Source organism: Rousettus aegyptiacus, unplaced genomic scaffold (assembly GCF_014176215.1).
Source record: "Rousettus aegyptiacus isolate mRouAeg1 unplaced genomic scaffold, mRouAeg1.p scaffold_m13_p_10, whole genome shotgun sequence".
Classification (NCBI taxonomy): Eukaryota; Metazoa; Chordata; class Mammalia; order Chiroptera; family Pteropodidae; genus Rousettus; species Rousettus aegyptiacus.
Window position 1 is genome coordinate 66,440,313 of NW_023416285.1, and position 26,019 is coordinate 66,466,331.

General features: G+C 35.2%; 1 protein-coding gene across 14 annotated transcripts in view; it reads left to right on the forward strand.

Moving 5' to 3' along the window:
- FRYL (FRY like transcription coactivator) overlaps positions 1-26,019 on the forward strand; it is a 228,821-nt gene that overhangs the window by 90,759 nt on the left and 112,043 nt on the right. For all 14 annotated transcript variants that reach the window (XM_016128140.2, XM_016128138.2, XM_016128139.2 and 11 more), the window contains 4 exons: positions 6,680-6,879; positions 16,269-16,322; positions 19,291-19,430; positions 20,354-20,450. In XM_016128140.2, the coding sequence (XP_015983626.2) occupies positions 6,760-6,879; positions 16,269-16,322; positions 19,291-19,430; positions 20,354-20,450 (411 nt within the window). In that variant the 5' untranslated portion in view covers positions 6,680-6,759. The remainder of the gene's footprint in view (positions 1-6,679; positions 6,880-16,268; positions 16,323-19,290; positions 19,431-20,353; positions 20,451-26,019) is intronic.

A 26,019-nucleotide genomic window follows, 5' to 3' on the forward strand; every position in this document is an offset into this window, starting at 1 on the left:
TGAATTCTTATTATGGGATTTTTGAGACATTCTCTAATCTTTTATGTTAATCTGATTTATTTGCTGATATATGTTTACTGAGTTGATTACTGTTATGTTCTGATGTAGATATATTTTAGATTACTGTCTTGATTATAGTTAGAATGTGTTCTGATTATAGTTACATTGTCTTTTGATTTAGAAAATATTCTTTGTATTTTTTAAATAATTTTTTAAGCTTTTCTTGGGTATTTATTCCTTCTTGTATACTCTAGTGTAGTTTTTATCCAATACAACTTAAACAGAAGAGTTTTGACATCTTAATTGGAATTGTGCTAATTAATATATTAATTTTGTGAGAACTGACACTTAAAATAAATGCCCCCATCCAAAAATGTCTTTCCATTTGTTTAGATCTTTTTTTTTTATGTCCTTTAAGAAGTTCTTATAATTTCCTCTGTGTCTAAGACCTGTTAAATTTTGTTATTAAATTTATTCACATCTGTTTTTTATTTATGAATAGAAGACTTACTCATTTTTATTTCTAGGTGGTTATTGCTAGTTAATATAAAAAGTTCATGTCTCTCTCAATATTTATAACAATAATTTTTTTATATTATTGCATTTACTTATATTATCCTATAACTTCCAGGACGGTGTTGAATAATAAGGCAAGAATCAGCATCCTTGTGTAATGTCTGTTTTTAATCAAAGTAGGTTTGGTGTTTTGAAACCTATAATGATATTTGCTGCTGGTGTTTGGTAACTATTTTGTTTTCCTTGTCTCTGGCTGCTGGATACTAGTGTGCAGTTATATTTCTTTATCTGCTAATTAAGTGTGGACCATACAGCCACAGTTTTTTAAAAGTATTCCTTGGAATGATGGAAGGTAGAGCCATCTCAGCCTCTGTGAGCCTCTATTAATAAGCCCCCAGTTAAGATATTAGGAGGAGTCCCCTTTACTCCTCATCTTTTCCTATCATCTGAGCCTTAGGGTTGTACAAGATTCAGCCCACCTTCTTATGGATTCTGCTCAGCTTCTTGGAAGTCAAGGAAGATGGCTACACTTCACTATGCATTTTACCTCTCCCAGGCCCTGGGCCTAGGTATGTTTGCTGGACAAGGTCCTGCAGGATTCTAGTGTTCATATTTTCACTTCAGGGCTATCCTTTGCCGATCCCTAGGCTCATATCTGCCGCAGAGCTTTTTCACTTGTTCACTGGCAGCAATATTTCTATGGGAAGAAGAGAGGAAAACAAAAATGAAAGCAGCTTTCTTGTTGCTTCTAATACATAACCATGGTTGATATATAATTCATTCATTTATTTTCCAGAGGGAAAGCAAAAGCTTAGAGAGGTTAAATAATTTGACTAAGATTATGATGATACTAAGTAACCAAGTGAAGTCTGGGCCCTTGGCCCTCTGACTCGTAGATCCATGCATATTTTAAAAATACCACATTATTTTTAGATTGTTAGAATAGTTTCTTAGCTGAGCTTCTGAAGTTTCAAAAGAGTACAAAAAAATAACCTCAGGGAGACTCTAGCTGAGTGAATAATGGATTATTTATGATAGGTCATTTTTCTTGAGCTTTATAATAAGTGATATTTCTGTAGTAGACTTCAAGTAAAAAAGTTGGAAGTGTGCCCAAGATGTCATAGGACTTCTATGTTTAGAAACTGTTTTCAGTGGGAATAGTTTAGACTAGGATAAACAAACATTTTAGGAACAGCTGTCCAAAAAGTAAGCAAAAGTCTTAATTTTTTTTTTATCCATTGAAATGCAACCAGAAGCAAAAAAGTTGGACTGATTAATGAGGAAAATGATTTTATTCATACAGAATAGAAACAAAGTATTTACAAATAAAATTAATAAGAACAGATAGATTCTCTGATGAAGGAAAATGCTTATTTTTCTTTAGGTACAAGAAGGAGGATGAATTAATGAGAGTATGCTAGGTTCTAGAAAGGAAGTCTTAAGATGTCAGTTTTTTTCTAATGAAATTGTGAGGATATGTGTAAACTTGAACGTATAAATGAAAGACGATAACTGAGAATTTACTGAAGATGATGAGTAAATGAGAGTATTTGTACCAATAGATAATAAAACCTATTATAAAATTACAGTAATTAAAAGTATGATAGTGATACAAAAACAGATTATTAGTGAACAGAATAGAAAACACATTTGAGTATGGATTTAATTCATTATAATGAACAAAATTAGTGACAGAATTTCAGTAAAGGAACCCAAAAGAATTGCTTAAATAGTGGGAGAAAAAATAAAATAATGCCTTTATTGTATATCACCTTGAAGAAATTCCAGTTGAATGACAGATTCAAAGAGAAAAAAATAAAACTAACTCAAAAGACGTTAAAAGCAATTATAGGTAAATATATATCTAATCAAAATGGGAAAGCCTTTTTAAATCCATTTTATGTAACTGAAATTGAAGATGAGGCCAAAGTATTTGATTTGGGAAATAGTTATTCTAAGTAAATAGTATGTTAATAACCTACACCTTTAAAGAAGAAAAAAGGATATATCAAAATCTAGAGATTCTTCGGAAAATAAAGCCACTGGTCTGAAAGTTTTTAGAAACTCAGAACCTAAAGTGACAAGGGATTTTAATCAGGAGCCTGTTTCTTCATCGTATATGGGTGGTAACTCACAGTGGTATTCTAGATCTAGTTCTTACCAAGAATTTTACCAGTTAATTGTTAAACCATTGGTGGTATGAAAGTAGCCATGATGGGAGTAAATACACAATGGAAATTGGCAAATACTAGAAATCAGGACTTTCTTCGAGCCATTTACCAGCATATTGCTTGAAATAAGAGTATATTTGTTAGGATAAAATGAGATGACATCAAAATACCTTAATAGAGTATTAAAGAATGTTTCATTTCCATCAGAAATCAACACTATCTAGTATGAGTTTCTTTCACTCATAAAGGAATTTTGAGGCATACCTTGCTTTATAGCAGACTGTGTTTGTGCACTGAAGTCATCAAATTATGCTTTCATATTGTACCTCTTCAACACCCCGAATGCATACATTATTATATTTTCCTTTTGCCTCTTCAGATATAGTTGCTCTCAAATGTGCAGTGTTTCTTTGGGTAGTTGGCCGCCCAGAAGATGAAATTTGATGTTAACTCCCTAATGCTGATTTTGCTGCTCTTTGTTTTTGCTTTCAGCCTGCGTAGCATATAACCTAATTTGTGTTTCTGACATTTTATTCTTAATTGACTTATAAACTATTTCTTTTCCCTGAGCTCGATCCAAGTACATTATTGTTTAAAGCTTTAGCCAGAGTTATTGTTTATTTTGACTCTTCTCAGGCACCTGTAGTTCTGTCAGACAGGGATAGAATAGGCTTTTCTTTCATTTATTTTTATGTTTTAAAAAATCAGTAGACTTTATTTTTTAGAGCAGATTCAAGTTTACAGAAAATTTAAACAAACAGTAGAGAGTTCCCATGTACCCCATTCTCAGACCCCCCCCCCCCGCTTTGTCCTATAATTAACATTTGATGTTGGTATGGCACATTTGTTACAGTTGAACCTATGCTGATACATCGTAATCACCCAAAGACCATAGTTTACATTACATTCACTATTTGTGTTGTATGTTCTATGAGTTTTGACAAATACATAATGACATATAGCCACAATTATAGTATCACACAGAGTAGTTTGATGGCCGTAAAAATCCCCTGTGCTCTTGTTTATCCTCCCTCCATCCCAGCCCCTTGGCAACCACTGATCTTTTTACTGTCTTCAGAGTTTTGCCTTTTCCAAAATATCATAACTCGAATAATATAGTATGTAGTCTTTTCGGATTGGCTTTTTTCACTTAGCAATATGCATTTGTGTTTTTTTCAAGTGTTTTTAAGGCTCGATAATTCATTTTTTTTTGAATGCCAAATAATATTCCATTGTCTGGATATACTAGTTTATTTATCCAATTACCGACTGAAGGACATCTTGGTTGCTTCAAAGTTTTGGCAGTTATGGATACGACTGCTATCAACACCTGTGTCCAGGTTTTTGTGTAGACATATTTTCAGCTTTTTTGGGCAAATATCAAGGAGTACAGTTGTTGGGTTGTATTGAATGAGTACGTTTAGTTTTGTAAGAAACCTCCAAACTTTTCTTGCAAAGTGGCTTTACAGTTTTGTATTCCCACACCAGCAATGAAAGAGAGTTCCCGTTGCTCCATGTCCTCATCAGCATTTGGTGGTGTCAGTGTTCTGGATTTTAGCCATTCTGATAGGTGCATAGTAATATCTCATTGTTGTTTAAATTTGCATTTCCCTAATGACGTATAATGTGGAACATCTTTTCATATGCTAATTTCCCATCTGTGTGTCTTTGGTGAGAATCTATTTTGATTTTGCCCAATTTTAAATTGGGTTGCTTATTTTCTTATTGTTGAGTTTTAAGGATTCTTTATGTATCTTAGGTACCAGCTACATGTTTTGCAAATATTTTCAGTCTGTGTCTTATCTTCTCATTTTCTTAATAGTGCCTTTTGCAGAGCTGAAGTTACTAATTTTCATAAAGCTTGACTTACCAATTTTTCTTTCATGGGTTGTGCCTTTAGTGTTTTATCTAAAAAGTCCTTGCTGAACCCAAGAATACCTACATTTTTCTTTTACCTTATGTTCTTGGAATTCAGGGGGGTTTGCATTTTACATTTAGAATTGTGTGTGTGCGTGTGTGCGGGGCGGGGGGGGGGGAGGGAAGGAGGTAGAGAGAGAAAAGTGAGCTCTGTGTCTAGATTTTTTTTTTTATTTGTGTGTGGGTATTCAGTCATTCCAGCACCATCTGTTGGAAAGTCTCCTTTTCCCATTGATTGCTTTTGCTCCTTGGTCAAACATCAGTTGACTTCATTTGTGTGGGGTATATTCCTGGGCTTCCTGTTCTGTTACGCTGATCTGTTTATCTATTCTTTCACCAATATCACATTGTCTTTACTGTCACTTTAAGTAAGTGTTGAAGTTGAGTAGTATAAGTCCTCTAACTTTGTTCTTCAATATTGTGGTAGCTATTCTGGCTTACTTGCCTCTCCATATAAACTTAACATCAGTTTGTTGATGTCTACAAAATAACTTACTAGGATAGGCTTGCTTTTTAAACTAAGAATTTTTTGTTGTTGCTTTTTAAATTAAGAAATATTTTTTACTTTTGTTCTTATTCAAAGGCCATTTACCTCATACGTTTTCTTTTTTAGGTGGTTATCAACATTTTTATTATTAGCCAGTATGGAATGTTTGTATTTAGAATGAACTTATTGTTCTATAGTTATGTACATGCATACACACAGAAATTCAATGTTTGAATAATTGTGTCCTTTTTCCCTTTTTAAGAAGAGGGTTATTTATAGGCCAGCATATAAAAGGGCAATATCTGGAGATCAGTTTGAAGTAGAGAAATATAATCTTACAAGGTCTCTGTGAATACTCTAGACAAAAGAGGATTTCATAAGCTGAAGTTAAGAATGGAAAGATCTGTGTTACGGAGTAGTCTGGAAGAATGACATAAGGGTAAGCTATAGGTAGAAATCCAGTTAGGCTGCCCAGGCAGTCAAGAGAACAGAACAGGTGTAAATAAACAGTGTGCAATGGTGTGTCCTCTTTTTGTGCCATATCTGGTGTAAGATACTATTTGCCAGGCACAGTGTCATTCCTAACTAAGTAAATGGCACCACTACCCTTAGGATGATTGAAATAAAAAAACTGAGAGTCATCTTTAATTCCTTTCCCTCACATTGATATCAGATGCACTAACATATGACAAATCTCAAATCCTTTTCCTTCTCTCCTATGCCACTGCCATCCTCTTAGCCCAAGCTCTGATCATTTCACTTGGATTTCTGCAATGGCTTCCTGATTCTATATATGCCCTCTTCGAATCCATTCTCCAGAAGAGCCAGAAAGATCTTTTAAGGAAATGCCAAATCCTATCCCTCTCCAAGTTAATATTTTCCCCAGAGTTTTAATTGCATTTGGAGTAAAATCTAATTTCTTTACAAAGTTCTAAAACTTAAATCCTTGACTAATGATTCTGACTTCATCTTACATTGCCCTCTACCCCTGCTTCCTCCCTTGAGCTCCAGCCACACTGGTCTTTTTGTTTCTCAAACATGCTTTCTGTTCCTGGTGTTTTTGCCTTATTGCCTTTTTTAATTGTTTAGATTTGAGTTCAAATATGGCTTCTTCAAATGAGGTCTTTCCTGAACATGCTCTCCAAAGTACTATATTTCAACCCCTAACCCCATCTGTGTTTCATTTATTCACATCTGTTTTATTTCCTTTATTGTTCATGGCATGTTTAGAATTCATTCATTTATTTAGTACCTATTTATTATATGCCTAGTATATGCCAGGCATTATTCTAGGCACTTAGGAATCATCAGTGAACATAAAAGACAAAAGAAAAGCCCTGTTCTTATGGAATTTACATTAGGATAAAAAAAACAGCACATCACAAACGTAATGTATAATTAAATTATAGTTATGTTGGGCAGTATGTTAGAAGGCAACAAGTGTAATAGAGAAAAATAGAGTATGGTAATACAAATTGGGAGATCTGGTTGCGGTTTATGGTTAGGATGCATTTTAAACAGGGTAGCAATGCTAGGCCTAATTGAGTTGATTATTAAAGTAGAGCTCTTTTGTTTCTTTTATTTTTAGCTTCAGCACCAGTCAGCAAAGTGAATAAGTACTACGCTTCTTCCAACTTTCATACCACTTTGGAGAAAAAGAGTATCATCATGTCAAGCATTACAATTGACCCAGATGTCAAGCCTGGTGAATATGTCATCAAGAGCCTCTTTGCAGAATTTACTGTTCAAGCTGAAAAGAAAATTGAAGTTGTAATGGCTGAACCCTTGGTAAGTAAGCTGATCTATAAATCTGAAATTTTCTTGACTTTTGTATTAATCAATGTAATATAAATTTTCTGAAGGAAATAGTATACTTGAAAAAAATATTAAAGGAAGTCAATCTGAAAAGGCTACATACTGTATGATTCCAAATATATGGCATTCTAGAAAAGGCAAAGCTCTGAAGACAGTAAAAAGATGAGTGATTGCCAGGGTTTGGGTGTGGGTGGAGAGGGGTGATGAATAGACAGAACATAGAGGATTTTTAGGGCAGTGAAAAAAACACTCTGTGATACTGTAAAGATGGATACATGTCATCATACATTTGTCCAAACCCATAGACTATATAACACCAAAAGTGAACCGTTATGTAGGCTATGGTCTTTGGATGATTATGATATGTCAGTGTAGGTTCATCCATGGTAACAAATGTATTATTTTGGTGGGGAATGTTGATAATGAAGGAGGCTATGCAGGTGTGGGTACAGTGGGTATGGGAGGTCTCTCCCTTCCCCTCATTTTTGCTGTGAACCTAAAACTCCTCTAAAAAAATAAAGTCTTAAAAAAAATTTAAGGAATAGGTTAGTATCTTTATCTGCTGGGGGTGGTAGGAGGGTAAGTTCCAAGAGCCCTAGTAAATTCCTGAAACTAATAAACCCTATATGTACTGTGTTTTTCCTACACATGCATACTTTTTTATGTAAAGGAAGCACTTTATGGCTCCTCTTTGGCATATCTGAATTGCCAGCATCACTACTCTTGCACTTTGGGGCCATTATTAAGTAAAATAAGGGTTACTTGAACATAAGTCCTGTGATACTGTGACAGTTGATATGTGATAACTGAGATGGTTACTAAGTGACTAATGGGCAGGTATTATATACATACAGTGTGAATATGGTGGACAAAGGGATGATTCACGTCCAGGATAGGACAGAAAGGAAAATGCAAGATTTCATCACACTCCTCAGAACAGTACATAATTCAAACCTATGACTTGTTTATTTCTGGAATTTTCCATTAAATATTTTTGGACTGCCATTGACCATAGGCAACAAACCGTGGAAAGCAAAACCATAGATAAGGGGGGAACTACTGTAAAATGGTGATCTAGAAAGCTGTAATGGCTTTAGAATCTGCTTTGGTAAGTTGCTGCAGGTCACAAAGATCAAAAATAGATTTCACCAATGGAAATTGTTGAGACAAATGAAACATAAGAGAAAATAAAGGACAATCTAGAATAATTTGCAAGTTGACGATATGACAGTAGCCAAACCCATCATCCTGCTTTAGTAATTTTCAACTCATTTCAACACAGCACATTTTTCAAACAGTTTACCTATTTCATAAAATATTTTGTAAACAGCACTATGTTGTGTGGTCCTCTCAGTTCTCAAATATTACATATTCTTAAAGGAATTTTAATTTTGAAATATGAAGGTGTTAAGAGTAAAAATATTAAAAGAAAATGAGTGAAATTACTTAATTTGACTGAGTTAAAATGGTATTTTTCTGTTTTCCTCCTTCCTTTTTCTTCCAGTACCATTGTCACTGTCCTATCTCAGGGTCAGGTTCTGTCATATTAGGCCATTGCAAGAGCCTTCTAATCAGTCAAGCGGTCTACTGCCTTTACATTTTTCTTGTTCTCGCCAGCCATTTCTTTATCTAATACAAAAATATTATCATCTTTCTTCTTTAAAAATCTTCCTCACTTTTCCAGTTCTTGTTGGATCATTCTAGCCACTGTGTAGTCTTGTTATAGTTTGTATAATGTCTCACAGCTCTCTTAATCCTGATGTATGCTATGACACTTTAAATATCCTCTATATATTTCTTTGTCTTGGTTTATTTGTTCTTATTTTTCTCTCAAATTAAAATGCTTTTAACTCCTATGTTTTTTAAACCTATACTTATCCTTTCAACTTACCATTTGTTCTCTCTAAGATAGTGATTCTCTTCAAGCTAAATGAATCTTTGTTTTACCATAATAAGTTGTTCATATTTTTAGATTCTAACACTGTCATGTCAGTTGCTTATATGTTTATCTCCTCTGATGTGAGCTACTTGATATCAGAAGCCAGGTCTTGTTCACCTTTCTATCTGCAGCACTGCCCATGGTAGTAGGTGCTTAGCAGAAGGTGCTTAGTAAATATTTGTATTTTAAGTTGACTTTAGCCTTAGAACATTGCTGTGGCATGTGCCCTTTGTTCTAACAAACATAATGTCATTGTTCCAGCCAGAGCTTTTAATAGTGCTTTCAGAATGCTTGTCTGATGCTGACTATATTTAATAGCTAGTTTGATAGCTAGTTTCAGAGACATTTCCCATGTCATCTAAGATGAGATTATAAAATTATGGTGAATAGTGGTCAGGATTTCATCAGAATATAGATGTTTCTACCCCTTCATCGCACTTAGGGAGAAAGTGTCCCTGCTTTCTCTGCCTAAGACACCAGGAAATCCCCCAAAGTTGTGGTCTCTAGCAGCCAAGGACAAACAGACTGAGAAAATTCTCATCAGATTTTAGCCCCCATACTTGGATATATCAACATAATTTCTTATCCTCATCAGATTTCTGCCAGCTTTGTTTCATATATGTGACAATCTGAGTAGATTGTATGTCATCTAAACAGCATTAAGATTTGGTAATGAAGATACATTTAATCTAATATTTTTATTATAGCTTCAAATGCATTTATTATGATTTTATTTATTTTGAAATTTATTCTGTACTCTTTTAGGTAATAAGCAATCATCCAAGAGGACTTTCTTGTTCTCAAATGAAACTCTTGCAGGGTCACTTAAAGAAAGTAACATCAGTGGATTGTTAGATACAGGGAGGCTGGTGTGTCTCATGGTCAGTTGGGCAGTGGGTTACAAAAAACTTAAAAGCGTGAAGATAAATGGCTTTTGCCAAAAGAATTTAATCTACCACTAAAATGAGAGAACAGGCCTTTTCATTTTCATTTTAGAAGTCATAATTAAAGGAGGTTAAGGAGGCTAAAAGAGGTGAAGATTAGCTGAGCTTGACTTTTAGCCACAATTTCATTTTCATTTTTATTTTAGAAGGAAGTTTCAGGAAGGAAAGGCAATCAGTCATTGATTGAAAATGCAATGCAGCTTGGAGACTATACAATCCAGTACCTTAGGCTTCTTTCTTCCTAAAAGGAGGTAGATCAATTCTGGGTAACAATCCAGGCACATACAAGCTTATCTGTTAATCTTTTAGATTGCTAGCTGGTGACTAGAAAAGAAGATAAGGAAAAAGGCTTTAAGAGTTACCTGCTGATTTTGATTTTATATATTTGGTTTAGGCCCTGCATTTTTACAATTCTGCAATTTCCACTATTTTTTGAGACTATTAAATATATATGTATTTTAAAAAGAATTTCCTCTCTCCATATGATCTTTTCTTTCTTCTAGTTTTCTGTTAGTTTTTCCTTCTCCTGTGTTTGTCTGAACATATTATGTTTCACGGTTGAGACACTGAACAGCAGCTGATTAGAAGCCTGGTATACGTGGAGGGACATTTTTGACTGTGGTCTTCAGTGTGTAATCATCTGAACTATCAATGTCAGATCTTTTTCTAGGGTCTGATCAGAGTCCCTAGGGAAGGTTCTTCTAGTACCCACAATGGAAGAGTTTAGTCTTACCTGCTGTAACATTCTGGGGATCTAGAGGCAGAAGATATTGGGTTTTTGATATTCAGTATATAAATTTTTAATCCCTCTGGTATGATGCCTCATTCAGCTGTAGTATGCCCCCAGTCAGCATTTCTGTTTCGCCTTTTGCTAAAAAGGACAGTTCCTCTGTGGTTAAGGTGGAGGGATGGTCAACCTGCTAAGCAGAGTGAGTTGGTGAAGGAAAGGCGAGGGAAGAGCTAAATCTTTCTTAAACAGTTGTTCAATCAGCGTTCATTTTTAACTTCAACTTTGTCCAAACTTTTCAAGCACCAAAGTGCTCCAGTTCCTGAGCCTTTTGGGACTTCAGAGGTATCAACAGGTTTTTTTCCTTCACTCTGCATAGCAAACCTCACTCATGTCTCTCTGATTGTGACTCTAATGTCATCTCAATGGTCATTCTGCCTAAAATCTCACCCCCCCATTCTAACTTTCTGTCCTAAAGTCTGTACAAGATAATACTGCATATTTTGTTTGTTCTGTCATTAGACTTTTAGCTCCACAAGGGCAGGAGTTATTTAGGAGAAAATTACCATCTTTTTTTTTTTAAATAATATTTTTATTTTTTAATTATAGTTGGCATACAATATTACATTAGTTTCAAATGTACAACATAGCGATTAGACATCTATGAAGTGATCACCCCAATAAATCTGATCCCCCTTTGACATAGTACATAGTTATTACAATATTATTGACTATATTCCTTATGCTATACTTTATATCTCCATGTCTATTTTGTACCTAACTATTTTGTACTTCTTAATCCTTTTGCCACTTTTCACTGCCCTCCACCCCCTGCCAAAAGCTCCTTCTTTCTGGTAACCTTCACAGTGTTCTCTTTATGAGTTTGTTTTGTTTTCTTTTGTTAGTATTGTTGTTGTTTATTTTGTTCTTTAGATTCTACATATACATGAAACCAAATGGCATTTGTCTTTCTCTAATTTATTCCATTTACCACAATATGCGCTAGGTCCATCATGAAATATCTTTTTACATCCCTTTACTTTCTGTCTCTATGTGTCTTTTAATCTGAAGTGAGTCTCTTATAGGCAGCTTGTGTAAGGATTTTGTTTTCTTATTCATTCAGCCACCCTGTCTTTTGATTGGCGCATTTAATTCTTTTTCATTTGAAGTGCTTATTGATAGGTATGTAGTTATTGCTGTTCTTTATACATATTCTTGATTTTTTTCCTCCTTCTTAAAGAAGTCCCTCCAATATTTCCTGTAATTCTGTCTTGGTGGTGATGAACTCCTTTAGCTTTTTCTTATCTGAGAAGCTCTTTATATGTCCTTTAATTCTAAGCAATAGCTTTGCTGGGTAGAGTAATTGTGATTATAGGTCCTGACTTTTCATCACTTTGAATATTTTGTGCAAAGTTTCTGTTGAGAAATCATCTGACAGTCTTATGGGAGCTCCCTTGTAGGAAACTGCTTTTCTCTTGCTGCTTTTTAAGATTTTGCCTGTGTATTTAACCTATGGCATTTTATTTATGATGTATCTTGGTGAGGGCCTGTTTGTGTTCATCTCGTTTGAGACTTTCTGAACTTCATTGGAGTGTATTTCTGTTTCTTTCATCAGGTTAGGGAAGTTTTTCATCATTATTTCTACAAATAGGTTTTCAATTCTTTGTTCTCTCTCTTCTCCTTCTGCTAACTCTATGATGTGAATGTTGTTATGCTTGATATTGTCCCAGAGGCTCCTTAAACTGTCTTCATTTTTTTTTTTTTGGATTCTTTTTTTCTTGTTGCTGTTCTACTTGAGTGTTTTCTGCTACATTATCTTCTAAATTGCTGATTCAGTTCTTCACTTCATCCACTCTGTTGATTACCTCTGATGTACTCTTCATGTCTGATATTATATTATTCATTTCTGACTGGTTTTCTTTTATATTTTTCTTCTCCATTTTTACGTTTTCTATCTCTTTGTTTAAGTTCTCACTGAGTTTATCTACTCTTCCCCTAAGTTCATTGAGCATGCCTTGTAACCACTGTTTTGTCTTCTGTCTGGTCGACTGCTTGTCTCTATTTTGTTATGTTCTTTTTCTGGAGCATTGTTCTATTCTTTCATGTGAGACATGCTTTTTTTTTTTTTTGGTCTCCTCATTTTCCTGCCTCCATGTGTCTGTTTCTATGTATTAGGTAGTGCCCCTAAGTCTCCCAGTCTTAGAATAGCTTCATGTAGTAGGTGTCCTGTGGGGCCCAGTGGCACAGTCTTCCCTGGTCACCTGAGTGAGATGCTCCAGCTGTGTCCCTTTTGTGGAATGTGTGTGCCCTCCTGTTGTAGTTGAGCCTTGGTTGCTGTTTGTATGCTGATGGGAGGGATTGACTCTTGGGTTGATAGTTCGTGAGGATTGGCTGACCCTACAGAGCAGGATTCCCTTTAGCAGGGCTCTGGTGCCCAGTCTGCCCTTAGGTGTGCCATCCTCAGATGCAGCCCTGGCTGGTGTTTTGGCTCTCATGCTGGTCGAAGCAGGCCACTGGATGTGCTGGTCCAAGGGCCTCCTGGGAGGGGTCTAGCTGCATGCCAAATTTAGCTGCAGCCTGTGTGCTTCCAGAGCAACCTGGTAAGAGTCACCAAGCAATCTACAGATGGCTGCTACCTGTGCTAGGCTTATAGGTGCCTTGAGTGGCCATACCAGTAACTGAGGCCGGCTGCCGCTAGTGAGGGCCTTGGGACTACTCAGCAAGAAGTACAGGGCACTCCAAAGCAAGATGCTGCTTCTCTGGGTTTTGTGAGCCTTTGAGAGATTTTAGGAAAGTCTGTAGCAAGAGCCAACACAGGTCAGTTGTATGGAATAAACCACTGGAGGCAGCTTGGTTGGGCCCGCACGTTGGGAAAGGCAGAGTCTCGGGGAATCATCTGGGCAGAGCAACCTGTGTTAATGCAGGTTGATGGAGACCCAGATATGGTGGCTGCCTTTGTCTTCATGCTGGGAGTAGGGAGGGCTCAACAAAGGAACTGTGGTTACTGGAAGTACTTTGCCTGGGGAGAAAGCAACCCCTCCAGCCCTTGCCACAAAACCCAACAACTCAGTCTGTCCCCATATGTCCCTGTCACTCCTTGAGCAGCTGCCCCAGTACTTGAGCTCAGAGCTAGTAAGTCCATCAGCAAGTAACTCAGGTGGGGTGCCTTTAAGAGGAACATGTTCCAACTCCCGCAGCCCTTCGTTTCACGCAGCCACAATCTCCACTGGTTTTCACAGCCAGAGGTTGTGAGGACTTCTCTACCCAGCACTGGAACCCTGGGCTGGGGAGCCCAGTGTGGGGCTGGGACCCTTCTCTCCTCAGGTAGGGGAGAGGGCCCTGCAGCCAAGATAAACCTCCTAATTCTCCATCACCACAAACGGTTGTAGGACTGAGACATTTCATGTCTCCGTCCCTCCTACCAGTTCGAGGTGGCCTCTCATGTTTGTCCCTAATTGTAGGTCTTCTGTTCAGCCATACCTCAGGCGATTCCCAGTGATGGTTGTTCTGTAGTTTCTTTATAATTTTGATGTGGTCATGAGAGGAGGCATGCACAGAATCTACCTTCTATGCCATCTCAACTGGTCCCCCCCAAGAATTACATCTTTAATTGCAAATTATTGAGGGATTTCAGTATTATTGTTATGCTATCAAAATCTTTTCAATAAACTTTCGATTTTTCTGGAAGCTACTTGTTGCCGTTGCTACTCTGTACATATATACTAGTTATGTTAAAGAAACCAATTAGAATATAAAGGATTGTGAGCCTTGCAATTATTATTAGACTTTTATAGTATCATGAAGTAATGACATTTTATATAAAGCGAAAATAATTCTAAAGGTTATGTAATAAAAATAATGACCCTTTCTTTCATTCTTAATCAGGATAATCACTGTCCACACAGTTTTTAGTCTACCATTTTTCATGCCTGTTATTTATCTCATCTCTTGTAGCACCTGTTACCTTTTTTAAAAAAACACAAATAGGATTATATATGTATTTTTTCTTTACCTAGGTATTTTTATTTTAACAATGTAAATTGGAGATTTTTCGATATCAGCTCATATATAAATTTGTTTTATTCTTTCTAACAGTTGAATATTATTTCAAGAAAAGATATAGCTATAGATATATATTAATAATATCTACATCTATATATCTGTATTTTTAAACCAGTCTCTATGTAGAGGTAGTTTGGGACTTACCTCAATTTGGTAATTGACTGAAAAAATGCTACAATAAATATTTTCGTTCATAAGCCTTTGCGTTTGTGTGTATGTGAATATAGAAAATAACTTGTATTCTCTTCATTTGTTGTGATAGTGAAGAAATAAACACATTTTGGTTTGTCTTTGCAAAATCTCTTATTGAAAGACAGTACACATGCTTGAGCAATGATTAAGGCATCGTCGACCACACTGTAATCAAACTGAGAGGTTAACAAAGTCCTTGATTAGTACTTTAGTGCAGTGCACTTATTTTATGGTTTTGAGTTCCTTTTGCATTCAAAAATCATTTCTGAAGTTTTTATTATGGAAAAAAAATCATCCATCTCCATTTCCTGGTTTAGGAAAAGCTCTTAAGAGGATGTCAAATCTTCAGAAACCTTTGAGGAATGAAAAATGTTGAGTATAAGACAACAGTGTGTTTCTGAAAAGGTTATTTGTCCTCTTTTATCCTTCTTGGCTATTACATTATTGTATAAATGAGCTGTGTGCTTAACAAACTAATTAGATCAGGATTCTTCAAAATATTACTAAAGATCTTTAATATTTACAGTGAAAAGGAGATCAAATAAGTCATATAAGTTGGAAAGAAACCACTTGTCTCCCCTAACATCCCCGTTCCCTTAAACACACAATTCACATTAAGATATTAAAGATCCCTTGGCTCAGTATCAAATGATAGTATCAAATTATACTTTCAGAAACATTGTTCTATGAGACAATGTATTACTTAGATTTTAGAGCTAGTTAATTAGGCATATATATTCTTATACAGGGTTATCATCATTTTGCACATGGATGGTGTATAGTTTGGTTTTAGAGATATAAAACTAGTTCTGCAAGATAATTACCAAAGTGTACTTAGTGTATGAGAGCTCAAATGCCAAGGACATACCAAAAACTTCTCCCTATTAAGAAAGTAAAGTGCCATGGAATTCAGGTGTTTTCCTGACCCCATTTAACTTAGAAACTTGATTCTCTTATAGTAAGATTAGGAATTACTATATTTTAGTGGTATATACATTTGTAAGTTTATTTTTATGAAGACTAGTTGTGAGAGAAGGAAATTGGAACGCTGTCGGATAGAGAAGCTTTAAAATATACATATTTCTAAATTCCAGTTTCATTTGTAGAAGGATGGTGTTTATTTTTCTGATGCGTATTTAATATAGAAATTCAGATAAAAAGCACAATGTTGAAAACTTAGAAAAACATCCTAAAAAATCTCCGCAAAAAAATCAAAATGTATTCTAACATAATCAAGACATCTCTTATATTCAGTAAGTTAAGTGTGTGGGATAGCCAGCAAGACAAGTAGGCAGAAAGACTGGCAGAAGTATCACACTATGAGTGATAACTTTAAGTTAAACTAATTATATTAAATTTCATTTCAATTAACAGAACAGAACCTTTCTTGAAACAATCTAAATACAAATGAAACTAAAACCAACTTACAAATCTGAACTGTTTATCATATGAAGGATTTCTGATATTTTATATATACATATATTTTTTTTAATTGTAGGAGAAGCCTTTGTCTAGATCTCTCCAGAGGGGTGAAGATTTTCAGTTTGACCAGGTATGCCAATTTGGGGGGAAATATTTTTTCCGAAAAGAAAATGTTTGTCCCAACAGTCTGGTTCAAATATAGCCAATATTAAGAAATTCCTTTATTTTGTTTAGTGATCCTTTATCTCTTTATACACTAGATTCAGCCTGGAATTAACTGGTAGTTTGTTTTTTAACAAACAAATAAAATGAGTTAGGAACTGTGGATTTTATAGTTCATAGAATGAGCTGTGAACTCTCATTCTGTTCATTCAGCATTTTAAAAACCAACTTTTTGTTGTTAATCTCTTTACTGTGCCCTTTTAAATTTTCTCAGAAAGTTTCCAGTTACATCCCTCAGTCTTTCCTGCATACCAGCCCCTACGGTTTCTAACATTTGTTTTTTCCTGTTGAGACATCCAGGCTGCTTCCCTCCTTTTCCACCCGCTCCTGTAAGCAGAGCTGGAGATCAGGACTCGGTCCTGGAAAGTGATCCCAGAGATCAGACTTGGGAGAGTGAAGCAGGGGAGAGGAAGAACTGACAGCAGGGAGCATTTTAGAGGTCACTGCTGTGGCCCGTGGGGCTTCATTCCACTTCTGAGAATTGTACAGAATGTTTGTATAATTAATTGTATGTCTGAAGAATGAGGCGCTAGGGCATTCGTCTGCAGCTCCCATCCCCAGTAGTTGAGAGCTGCCCCAAGAGGCATTAACTACATCCCATCTTCACATTTGTACTTCTAGCTGTGTTTGTGCAAAGGCCAAGTAGACACTCTCTTTCAGAAAGCCAAAGAAGCCTGAAAAGAAGATATACAGCAACTGCCCTGCCCAAACCCCCTTTATATAGATTACTGATATCTAAAAGTTGTTGTATTTCTCTAATGTTAATTCTTTCCTTTTGCTGAGGTTAAATGTTTGATAAAGTGTTATTTTTGTCATAATTATGTTTGCTCAAGAATTATTTTATTATGTGTTGATTGTTTGCAAAAAAAAAAAATAACCCAGATTAGCTTTCTATTATCACCTAATATTCCTGAGATACTTTTCTCATAATCATGTATCTAGGAAATAGAAGTTCATATTAGTCTATTTGATTAAATAAAGATGACTGTTTAGAATTACTTGGTAGAGATGCACCAAAATACTGTTTCTGGATCCCACTCCAGTTCTGCTGAATCTGAATCACCAAGAGTAGTGCTCTGGCACTTGTATTTTGCAATAGCTCCTTAGGTGATTCAGATGCATACATTTAGTACATAGCCATTAATTTAAGAAGAAACCATGAATAGGGAGACTAGTTCTCTGTTACAGTAATAATAGGATCCCCTTATATAATGCTTTTCAAATCTTAATGCCAACTGCAAAGGAATTAATTGTTACTAGTAATTATTGTTAATGTATTATTCGTAGATTATTTTAAGAGTATTTAGATTATGTCTTGAATTCTACTTCAATGATGAATGAATGAATGTACAATCAGAATTTGGAACCCTATTAAACAAGGTTTTAAGGGAAATTTCCAAGTATTTTCTTATGTTAATGATTAATAAAACTATCAACGATCATGCCTCAAAGCTTGATTTTTTTTTCACAAGGAAAAGGTATGTGTGCTTTAAACTGTTTTAATATATATTTACATTGGCAGATGGTGTTTTATTTTTCCTTCTTTATTAACAATGAACCAAATTCTTTTGAGTAGTACCAGTCATTAATAAAATTTTAATTTTTAAAAATAGTTAAATAAAATAAGAATCTTGTTTTACTTTAATTCCTATGTTAGAAACTATTTATCTGTCAAATTATGGTAATTTATTAATAGAACCATGATTAAAAGAAGGCAGAGACAATGAAAAAGAGAACAGCTTACACAGTCAAATACGTTGTTTTATTCTTTTCTATTTTCCTGGATGAAATACATTCTGAAGTTATGTGACGAACATAAAATATGAAAATTCAAATTTTAATTCTTAGAGATATCAATTTATCTTCGTTAAATAATAATTCCTGTTGTCATGGAACCAAATGGAACCTTGAGTATTCCTGCAACCCATAGTTTTTTAGTGATCCCATGCCTGCTCTCTGGGATCACTTTCTAGCATGTTTTATTGTATGCTGATTTAAAAATATTAATTTTATGAGCAGTGGGTTGAATCAGATACAGAAATTCATATGAAGAAAGAATTTCTGATTTTTTTTCCCCCTGGATTCTCAAGAAGAGTAATCTTAGGGCCTGCTCATGGTAACTGGTATACCCCTTACCGCCATTACAGGCAGTTGGGTTTATTCGTGAAGTAACTCTGATATTCACCTACAATTCATATGATTTCAGGGATGTCTCATTTTGAGTTGCATTAGTTTATCCCACCACATTATCTGCCCATTTATGTTCTCTATTTATTCTGAGCTTGGAAAGCTTGTATACAACACTTTTCTAATATTTTTATTTGTATCACTAATTATATAATTATAATTCTCTGTTCTGTATAATAGCAGTTTAGAGTAAATTAGAGCTTTTCCCACACTTTTAACATAATAGTCTTGTTTCTACGTCTCTTCTTTTTAGTGGCAACATTTTAGAACCTTTTGTTCACATGAGGAGAGAGGAACTGGCCAGGGGAAGGAAGTAGATGTGTTTTTTTATGTTATACATAACAGTTCTCCCAGAGGTACCCATTTGTATAATCAGGGGTGTTACTAATGGTCCTGTTTCTACACAAATGAGTAGCATATGGAGGCGGGCAAAAAGGAAAGCCTCTGTGCTTAACTGAATGGATTTGGATAAAGTTTAATAGTGGGTGAAACTTAGCCCACTTTACTACTTAGCTATATATCCTTAGCCCTTTAAAAAATTTTAAAATACATTTATTACTTTGTTAGTATGTTTATTCACCTATATTTATTCTTGAAATGTTAATTATTTTTAAGTGATTGCTGGTAGAATTCAGAGTGTGGTATTCTGATGTGGTATTTTATCTTCTGTTAATATCTTGTATTTTCAGTTGATAAGCTCTATGAGCTCAGTAGCAGAGCACTGTCTCCCTTCCTTACTTCGCACCTTGTTTGACTGGTACAGACGCCAGAATGGAACTGAAGATGAATCTTATGAGTATAGGCCTCGATCTAGCACAAAATCTAAGGGGTAAGTAGCTCATTTTTCACTGTTCTACCTGGAATCAAAGCCCTTTCAATGAAGAGGGTGATAGTGTTATCCAATGAAGATTGTTGTTTGGTTTCTAAGCAGAAGCATTGATTATTTTGTTATGAAGTAAGGGGAGAGGATAGTTCTTACTTAACTGTAAATCAGGAGACGGTACCAGTTAAAGGAAATGCAGCCCTGCGGGACTCGTTAACTGTGACTACTCACGCAAAACCGAATTTCGGGAGTGCCATTTCAGTAATGCAGTTAGGAGCTTTAGTAGTCATAGAAGAAATTAAGGAGATAGTCCAAGAAGATCCTATTCATGTGGTTTGTGAAGGAAAGCAATTGTTTGTTGTGATACAGGAAGACTGCCAAAACCCTATGTTATTTTTCACGAGACCCTTCTTAGTGTTCAGATCCTAGAACTTGTCTTCTCCTCTTTCAAATTTTCTAGGGAGAGCTTGGCTTTCAGTAAAACATCTGTTTGTGTTCAGGTTTAGAATTGGACTTTAGTTGATGCCACTTGTGATTTTTCAACCTAGATTCTTGAGAAAGATACCAGGCACAGTATTTTCATCAGAAAAGTTATTACTTTTGTTTCAGTTCTTAATTTAGATCAGATATGGAACAGTATTTGATGTTCTAAATGAAATTTAAAATATTTTTTTCTTACTAGTTTTTTTAGGTTAGGTTTAATTTCTGACAGCTATAACAGTGGAACGTGTGTATAAATTGCTAATGTACAAAAGAAAGAAAAGAAAGAACGTGAGAATGTGTAACATATTGGGTTATTAAGCTTGTATGAACATTTGCTATAGGACATTATACACATTAGGAACTCAGTAAGTAACATGAACTACTAACCAATATCTGTTTTAAAATTCATAGTCTTAATACAATCGAATTTGGTATTCTTGTTTCAGGGATGAACAACAACGTGAAAGAGATTATCTTCTTGAAAGGAGAGACTTAGCAGTAGATTTCATTTTTTGTTTAGTTTTAGTTGAAGTTCTAAAGCAGGTAAGCTCTTTTATTTCTGCAGAGTCTGTATTTTTTTCTTCTTTTGCCTTTGTGTTTCAGTTACTTTATCTAGGATGATATGTCTAAAATTCTAACCCATATAAACTGAATTTCTATAATTCAAGTACACTTGTTTCAGTTGCCTGAGGCCTTTATCTCCTGTACCTATTACTTCCTGTTCCTTTTACCTTTGTATGCCATCCAAGACATGAAATCTTGTTGGCAAAATGGAGCTGAATAGAAATTGTTTTAAATATGGGCCTTTAGCTGCAAGTATGCTATGTCTGTCGTTTGCCTGGTTCAATCTTTTTTGACTTCCACTTTCAAAGAATTTCTTTTCCTAAGCCCTCAAACCTGCGTTTGAACATGTAATAATTGTGCAGTGATAGTTGAGGAATGGGGGTGATTTGACATGGGTCAGACTGAATTGTCAAGTGCAAATGGTTTTCAGCCTAGTGAGAATACCTCCAGATAATAAATTATGTTTATCCATTCAGTGAATATTAGAATGCCTGCTGTTCACTCACATTATTCTGGGTATTGCACTCATGAGTTAAGCTGTGTATGCCATCTGAATGGCATGGACAGTAGAGATATGTACATATATGTTGCCAGGTGTCATGTATATGTTTATGATTCAAAACTAATACAAGTATACATATAAATACCTGTACTGATTTTGAAAGTATGTTTTTATAAGTTTGTCATCCTTAAAAAGTTATATATCATTTGAAGAAGATCTATATATTTCCAGTCATGCACATTATATTTTGAAAAAATTTAGGAAACTTAAAAGAAAAAAATTATATTTCGCATATGACATATTTGGACAGGGAGGTTTTTTTGTGATATAAAATGGAGTAGTAGAAGATGTAATATGACATTAAACAGCAAATGTAAGATATAAAAGTTGTTGGTCTATTTTTTTGACATAGCTAATATAAAAATATTTGAATTATGTAATCATTTGTGCTTTTGCATTTGGTTTTTTCAATGTCTGTGAAAAGACATTGAAACCTGAATATCTGAAATCTGCAAGTAAAAATCATTTTAAATATGTAAAATAGATAAATGGCTTAATCGAAGATAAAATCACTTTAATTGGTACCCATCATGAAAGTTTTTTAGTAAATGTGAGGAAGAAAATTTTTGTGGGAGGTATGCTAACAAGGCAGATTTGCTTTCTGTGACCTCTCAATTTAGCTGGGATCTTAAGACCCTGATGTAACTAGAATTGGAGGAGCTGGGGACCAGAACTGGCCAGACACCGTGAATGGACTTTGACTGGGGCTCATTGGATTTGATCACTAACATCTTCTGTGTGCTTAATGTGGATCATTTGAGTGGTTTGCTAACCAGCATTTGCACATCTTTGCTTAGTTAAATAGTATAGGGTTTCTTCTTCCATCAAGAGAGATTGAAGACTCCCTGCACTGACAGTCAGGACTGATCTGGCTATTGTGACTTTTTTCCTTTGTTTCTCATGACATTCTTCTACTTAGCAATCAAGTCTCTTTTCTTCTCATCTAACAGCTGCCCCTGATTGCACTGGCTTCAGAACTTAATGCACAGATAACCTGTGGAGGTTTTTCTTTCTTCTCTTCTTCTTCCTCTTCCCCTGCCCTTTTCCCTTCCTTCTCATCTTTGTCTTCATCCTCCTCATCCTTCTCTTTTCTCCAAAATAATCCAGAGAGCTCTTCTGGTAGAAGAAAAATCAAGATCTATAAACGTAAGACCATATTCTTTCAGTGGGCCCATTTTTAAAGTCCCCTGCACAAAATCCTTTCAGACACATGGTTCACATGAACTCAAAATGTGAGAAAGAAAAATACAGTGGCTCTGATAGCCAGTCTTTGTTTTTGGTTCTGTCACCACATAGTTTTAACCTATAAGTTCCCTTTCCACTTACCCATTTCTCTCTTTTACCATTATCCTCATACCTTCATTCAAATGTACCCATCAAAGAATAAAATATATCACCAACATCATTGATGTACTTTATTTTAAATCCTATGTAAGATCTTTTTTTCTTTCCTAGTAAAAGGCAAGTTCTATTTTTTTTTTTTTAGCTTCTTTACAACTAATAAAACTACAGAAAATGAAGTAAAAGTCAATAGAACTTTCTGAGATATCATGACAAACTAAACCAATTTTCTTCCATGTCAAAGTGATGTAAAGTTTCTTAGATCTGGAGAGTAATCAACATAATGTGTCTTGAATTTAATAAGACTTTTACTTTGTCCCGCATAATATACACATATTAAAATATAATTTAGGTTTTCTTTTGGTGAGATTGTCCTAGGAGCATTGAAGTATTGATACATGGTTGGTTCAGTCTTAAAGAGGAGTAAATATTCCTTGTGGATTAGTCTTTGACCTCATATATTAGAAATTATTTGTTTCTTGAATAATTTGTTATACCTTCAGTAATAATCACACATGTTTAGAACTCATAAAGACTCCATATCCTTTGTACCAGCTGGCCATTAGATTAAGCTCTGGGAGATAATCATGGCAAGTATTTTCATCCCAACTGTGTCATTTACTTGCTTGTGCAACTTGGGCAAGTAATTATCCACTAACTCTTTTCTCTTTTGTAAAGGAGGGATGATAATAGTGCCATTATTGTAGAATCATGAGAATTAAGTATGATAATGCCTGGGACATGGAAAGTGCCTAATATATGTTATTTTGTTTTGTCGTTGTTGTTGTTTTGTTTTGAATTTTTAGGCGAGGCAATCCTTGGTTGACCTCACAGATTGCAAGGACCTTGTCATCTTACAGTCCCTTATTTTTTAATTTTTTATATCTACAGCACCTGGTCTTCCAAGTACTAACCTGGCCTAACCCTGCTCAGCTTCTGAGATCAGACGGGATTAGACTTGTTCAGGGTAGCATGGCCATAGACTATTTTCATTTTAGAGATGAAGATATATTCTTAGTACTTTAAGATTATAAAACTAGTTAATTTTTTTACTCCAAGTTTTCTCCCTTTAATAATAAAAGTAAAACTATTGGTAAAATAGAGATACGAAATCAGGTGAAATGACCAGTGTCTTATAAAATTAAAATTTTAATCATAACAAGTTAGGCAAAGAATTGAGTTAATATAAATGTGATAAAATTAGTGGGATTGGTTCACTGTAGGAACAAAATTAATTCAAGATGATAGGGGACTCATTTTACTTTTTCCAGAAAATCAAAAGAATAATTTTGGGGTCATGGCAGACTACAAATTTTAGTGCTTTAGTACCAAAGTCTTTAAAATATATAATAAAAGCATGTACCAGCAATGTAGCATTTAGAAAGTTTAAAGCAATTTTCTTTTATATTGAATTTTAGTCAGACATATTCATTGGAACAAATAAGAAGATTGGGCAACCAGGTTTGTGAGCCATTTTAAGCTCTTTGCTTAGTTTTATCAGTGCATTTGTGACAGATCAGAAGGTGGAGTAGATCTTTAGTATTTTCAGATTTAAAATTAACATGTTAAATGTTGATAGGCAGCTCTGAAGGTGTTGTGATTATTCGTAATTTTGCTAAGACATGAATTTTATTTTTGTTGAGAGCTGATCTTTTAGATAATGAATGAGCCTTGTTGATTCCCCAGTATCCATTTCTTACCCTAGTTTTGTTGTTTTTCACTTTCATAATGTGATAAAAGCTTTAAATTTTGGGAGGTAGACATAGGAATAATCTTGGATTAAAACTTGGGTATTTTTAAGGATATATGCTTCTTAAATGTTCAAGTAGAATTAGAGCTGCTTCTAAAAGCATACAAAATGAGATCTGAAAAATTCATGATACTGAAGAATGGGAATATTATTCCATAAAAATAGAACTTTTTCTCTATAAATTGAAATAGGATTCCCCCCTTTTTAAATTCAGTTGAAAATAAGGGAAGAAAAAGAGTTTCAAGCATGTGCATTCTGATAATATTCATTCTTTAAATAAAGATTTTTAGCCCCCCCCCCCCAATTAACGGTAAGATGCATTTCTTCTTTCATTTCTGTTTCTAATGTGAAAAAAAATGGAAAGTTTTTCTTTCTCATTTTCTTTTATCAAGTGCATTTTCATATATCAGAAACTGGGCACACAGTATATTCTAGAGAAGTATGCACAAACTTTTGAACTTCAGTTCCCTCACCTGTAAAATAGGGGACAAATATCTGTAAGGCTGTTGTAAGTGTTGTATATAATGTATATAAAATGACTAACTAATTGATACCTGGCACACAGGCAAATAAAAGTGATGGTGGTAATAGTGTGGAAATCATAAAGAGCACACATCATAAAGGGCGCCCGGCCTTACCCGATCGTGCCCTTCAGTTTGATTCTCGCCAGCAGCATGGCGAAGGTGATGTGGTCCTGGTGCAGCATGCCCCTGGCCACCCGGTTGAACACCACCTGGGCACAGAAGCAGGGAACGCTGCTGCTTCCGACACACTAGGCAGTGTGTTCCCTGTCTTTCTGTCATTGTTAGTTCTTTGGGCATAACTGGAGCAAATACAGACTAGAAGAAATTATAGCTTTAAGTCACCTTATGTTTCATTATCTCTGGCCTAGAGCACACCACACATCCCTGTGAGGAAATCAATATGGTAAAACCACAGCCTAGCACAGTAAGTGGGGTACAAAAAGTTAAAACATGTAAAATGCAGTGTTGCATTCTTGCAAAGTCACAGAAATGTCTAGAGCCAGCCTGCGTGTGCTGTGAGTTCTGGAGTAAGTTCTGGGAGTCAGGCAATTTGATGCAAACACAACCTGTTCCTGGCTAAAGTTTGGCATCCCCTGGTGGTAGATGTCTGCTCTGTTTTAACTCTCAATAGGATAATCAGTGCTGACTGGGAGGAATCAACTCCAGTGATTCCAGTAACTTCTTTGTTACCTGGGGCTGCTCTTTTTGTTGGCCCAATCCAGGGATAATCAGGCTAGGGGAGCACATCTGCCTCCCTGCTGCCCTAATGGGCTCTGGTTTCCTGCCTTTTTTCCCCTCTACCAGGCCTTGTCCTCAATATCTCCATCCTATATTCTAGTTCCTTTATCTGCCCTACATTTCTAGGAGGTAAGAATTTTGGTCTGTTCCCTTTCAGAGAAGGGTGGAAAAGGTGAGAGGACAAGGATTAGACTTAAATACATCCAATTTTGCATTCTCTCAGGGCTAGTAATAATAGGGTTCTAATCATTACCTGCAATTAACAGGTGAGGAAGTAGAAACTTCCTCAAGGATACATAATTAGTAAGAAGGAAAGCCTTGGTTTGATTAGAATAACCCAAAACCCGGGTCTTTCTATACATTCCTATATCGATAAGATGTAATTGTTATACTTTTATAATGATTGGATGTGTTTGCCTATAAAAGGTTGAAAAGCTACTTGTAATTGTGCAGTCAATCATAAAATCCTGGTGTAATACCCCTATTTGCTAGATAAATCCTGGGTTCAAAATTTCATCTTACTAATATGGGACAAAGGTTAAGACTTCTTTTAGAGTCTCTGAGTTCTTGAACTTTACTATGTAGAATAAATTTAGTTTCTACCCTGTTATTAAATTTATTAAACATTGATTT